This window comes from Ictidomys tridecemlineatus, chromosome 8 (genome assembly GCF_052094955.1).
Source record: "Ictidomys tridecemlineatus isolate mIctTri1 chromosome 8, mIctTri1.hap1, whole genome shotgun sequence".
Classification (NCBI taxonomy): Eukaryota; Metazoa; Chordata; class Mammalia; order Rodentia; family Sciuridae; genus Ictidomys; species Ictidomys tridecemlineatus.
The window spans coordinates 126,809,825-126,812,017 of record NC_135484.1 but is presented as its reverse complement, the minus strand read 5'-3'; the positions used below and the strand labels follow the sequence as shown (position 1 = coordinate 126,812,017).

The 2,193-nt window shown below is 38.6% G+C and overlaps 1 protein-coding gene across 1 annotated transcript; it reads left to right on the top strand.

Annotated features, from left to right (window-relative positions):
• The first annotated feature begins 815 nt into the window (after positions 1-815).
• LOC144365808 (olfactory receptor 5V1-like) lies at positions 816-1,760 on the top strand. The gene has a single exon (XM_078018554.1). The coding sequence runs from the start codon at positions 816-818 to the stop codon at positions 1,758-1,760; it is 945 nt and encodes a 314-aa protein (XP_077874680.1).
• The last annotated feature ends 433 nt before the right edge of the window (positions 1,761-2,193 follow it).

Sequence of the window (2,193 nt, the reverse complement as noted above, 5' to 3'; positions counted from 1 at the left end):
TAAAACAAACACATTAATTTGAATCAGAAGAAAAACAAGTTTTGTGCTGCATTTAAGGATGGAAAGGAGGAGCAGAGATAGCTTTGCAGAAGGTAATGAAGGCCAAAGAGGTTCTTCTGTAACTATTTCTGCTACACATGTCTACACATCACCAATAAAATGTAAATAGGGTTGACAGAGGTATTATTAACAGAGAATCTTAGGATGTACTTTGCATTTTTGTGATTTGCTTTTTTTTAAAGAGAAAGAGAGAGACAGAGAGAGAGAGAGAGAGAGAGTATTTTTATTATTATTTTTTTTAGTTTTTGGTGGACACAACATCTTTGTTTGTATGTGGTGCTGAGGATCTAACCCAGGCCACACGCAAGCCAGGCGAGCACGCTACCACTTGAGCCACATCCCCAGCCCGATTTGCTTTTTTTTTTTTTTTTTTAGGTGTTGATGGATCTTTATTTTATTTATTTATATGTGATGCTGAGAATCAAACCCATTACATGATGTGTGCTAGGTAAGTGCTCTACAAATGAGTTACAACACCAGCCCTTGTTATTTACTTTTAGTTAAAAATGTTCAGTACTGTTACACCTAAAATCTTATACAGGGAGATGATTTTCAAGTGAAACACTATGTTGGGTGGCTGGTATGAGTCATAGTATATGAGTGTTGCTCCTGTGGTTTACTACCAGATATAGATAGTAATATTTTATCTGTAACATTTTGCTTTCCTGTTTTTCAGGCCATTGCTACTGTAGCATATGATTATTGTAATCTATGCTTCTCTTTGCCCAACTCCTCAGAGGAAACCAGACAACATTATGGAAGGAAAGAATCAAACAGCTATATCTGAATTCATCATCTTGGGATTCTCTGAGCTGAATGAATTGCAGTTTTTACTATTTACCATCTTTTTTCTGACCTATATATGTACTTTGGGAGGAAATATATTCATCATCTTGGTGACAATGGCTGATCCGCACCTACATACACCCATGTACTATTTCCTAAGGAACCTGGCCTTTATTGATGTCTGCTACACCACCACCAATGTCCCACAGATGATGGTACATCTTGTATCAGAGAAGAAGAGCATTTCCTTTGGGGGATGTGTGGCTCAACTTTTTGCATTCATTTTCTTTGTAGGTTCAGAGTGTCTCCTCCTGGCAGCAATGGCATATGATCGATACATTGCCATTTGCAAACCCTTAAGGTATTCAGTTATTATGAACAAGGCCCTGTATAGCCAGTTAGCAGCCTCATGTTGGATTGGTAGTTTCCTCAATTCAGTGGTGCATACGGTACTGACATTCCGTCTGCCATTCTGCAACAACCAGATTAATTACTTCTTTTGTGACATACCCCCATTGCTGATCTTGTCTTGTGGGGACACTTCTGTCAATGAACTGGTGTTGCTATCCATTGGAGTCTTCATTGGTTGGACTCCTTTACTGTGCATTGTCCTTTCCTACGTTTACATAATCTCCACCATCTTGAGGATCCACTCTTCAGAGGGGAGACACAAAGCCTTTTCTACATGTGCCTCTCACCTGGTCATTGTCCTTCTCTATTATGGTAGTGCCATTTTCACATATGTGCGGCCCATTTCATCTTACTCATTGGAGAAAGACAGACTGATTTCAGTATTGTATAGTGTTGTTACTCCCATGCTGAACCCTATAATTTACACATTGAGGAACAAGGACATCAAAGAAGCTATGAAGACAATAGGGAGAAGGTGGCAGCCACCAAGTCTTGGGATGTAATGTTAAGGATAAGATTAAGGATAATCATTATTTTGATATGTAATCTCAAAATAATAATCATATATTAGAATTTAAGATTTTCACCAATCAGCTGTTTCTCCTGACACTCAAAAACTGCCTGAAATGCTGGGACAGAGATGAAAGAATTGGCACACTCCACCTCAAATGTACATGATCTTGAGCTTGCTTTCTTTTCCCCCTTGTTTTGGCACTAGTGATTGAACTCCTCAGTCCTTTAATTTTTTAAATTTTATTTTGAGATAGGGTCTCACTAAGTTGCTAAGGGCCTCACTAAGTTGTTGAGGTTGGCTTTAAACTTGCTATCCTGCCTCAGGCTTCCTAATTGTTGGGATTCCAGTTGTAGGCCATTCTACCTGGCATTCTTGAACTTTGCTAGTTCAACATGAGAGACATCAATCTATTCTTTTTAGAT